We start from the raw sequence: 1617 nt of genomic DNA, 5'->3' as shown, positions 1-1617 counted from the left end.
GAATGCTGATTTGCTGGTCTCTAAAATTCCTAATTTGAAACCAGGATATTTAATGATTCCAGTTCATTAATCATACCATGAAGAAGTGTTCTGATCATGTATCTGGATATGAAAAAGAGGACTATGGGATATGCTATTAAAGATCTAAAAAACTTCCAGTACAATAGGAAAATACAGGTCTTAGTTTTACAAATTTGATTCCTTTATCCAAGTGGGTTTTTCAGAAAACAAGTGAATTAAAAAAAAAGTTGACTGCTTAGTTTTGGGGCTTGGGAACTGGTACCAAGTACCCTGCATGTTACTGAAGGCTCTATTTTCTGCCCTCTCACCTGTGGCAGCTCATTAGAAAAGTCACAATGGCTGCCCCAAAACAACCCAGGACTTGGTGCTTCACTCCCCAGATTTTCCCTGTTCCCAACTCCCAGACACAAATTAGCTTCCTTACCTTCATAATGTTTACTAAGTCTGTTTGATAATAGCGATCTTGATGTGCATTAGCAGCTGCTAAAGTGAGAAGATAATCATTCCTTGCATGGATAGCCTTGGAATTACACTCGGATCGTCGTGCTTTTAACTACAACAAGAAAGGGAAGTTAAAAGATAGGTAGTAAGGAGAAGTTAAATGACCAAACAGTAGTAAGGAGAAGTTAAATGACCAAACAGAAGCCAACACTAAATTAACTTGCATATATGTCTTAATATAGCAAAAATTTGGGGGAATTAATAGCTTAACAGTTTTCTTAACAGTAAAGGGTTTTCTGATGTCTTTTTCTCTCATGCAATTGCGATTTCACACGTGGCTTTCAAAGAACAGTTTGAACTCTAACTAGAAAAAAAAGGCCTTGTAAATTTGGTCATATATAACTCTGCACACTGCCAAGAGAGCACTCTTGGTTCATCCCTTGTCCTACCAACTTCCCCTCCAAAACGTCAGTCACCTCTAGATTCCACACAACACAAGGCATATGCCTCATGAAATCAGCAGCAGAATACAAGCTTTTCTTTTACTCACCTTTACACTTGCCTTCTGCAAGCTTATTCTTGACTGAAAAAGACTAAGTTTGGACCTGGAACAGAAATTAACAGAAGAATTTATTGCCTATACTATTTCAACAAAATACAGGCTAAACAAGACACGGCACTGTGCTTCTGCAACATTTTAATTTAAATAACTTTTTAGGCCTACATTTTTATATGTACAGTTTTGAGCAAAGCTTTAGGATGAAGGAAAATATACCAAAGTATGGTCAGCTACATAAACACTAAAAAGCAATTTTCCACAGCTTATCCTGATTTTGGAATAAAATCTAAATACATCATGAAAGAGAAATTGGGTGGTAGCTGCAACTCGAGTTATTTTGATGTTTGATGGATTTGGAGTTAGCTGTCCAGACAGAAAGTGCTATAAATTTGAACTACTAGTCATCTGAAGGAATGCAACATGAGTAGTAATTGTATTCCAGGAAGCTGGAGAAGTACACATATAAACACACATGTTTTTGAAAGAGAATTGGTCTGATTTTCACATTTGAATTCATGAAAGAGAAACCAGAGAAGTACTTTCTTAGCTGTTAGAGAGATATTGGTTTAGAAAGTAAGTAAGAAAACAAAACCAAG

The 1617-nt window shown here is 36.3% G+C and overlaps 1 protein-coding gene across 1 annotated transcript in view; it reads right to left on the bottom strand.

Annotated features, from left to right (window-relative positions):
• LOC103799485 (FCH and double SH3 domains protein 2-like) overlaps positions 1–1617 on the bottom strand; it is a 69211-nt gene that overhangs the window by 64062 nt on the left and 3532 nt on the right. The window contains 2 exon segments of the mRNA XM_009071808.1: positions 446–574; positions 1013–1067. Coding sequence (XP_009070056.1) covers positions 446–574; positions 1013–1067 — 184 coding nt within the window.

The sequence above is a fragment of the Acanthisitta chloris genome, unplaced genomic scaffold (assembly GCF_000695815.1).
Source record: "Acanthisitta chloris isolate BGI_N310 unplaced genomic scaffold, ASM69581v1 scaffold9973, whole genome shotgun sequence".
In the NCBI taxonomy this organism is placed as follows: domain Eukaryota; kingdom Metazoa; phylum Chordata; class Aves; order Passeriformes; family Acanthisittidae; genus Acanthisitta; species Acanthisitta chloris.
Note: the sequence above shows the minus strand (reverse complement) of the source record. Positions and strands in the feature narration are given on the sequence as shown.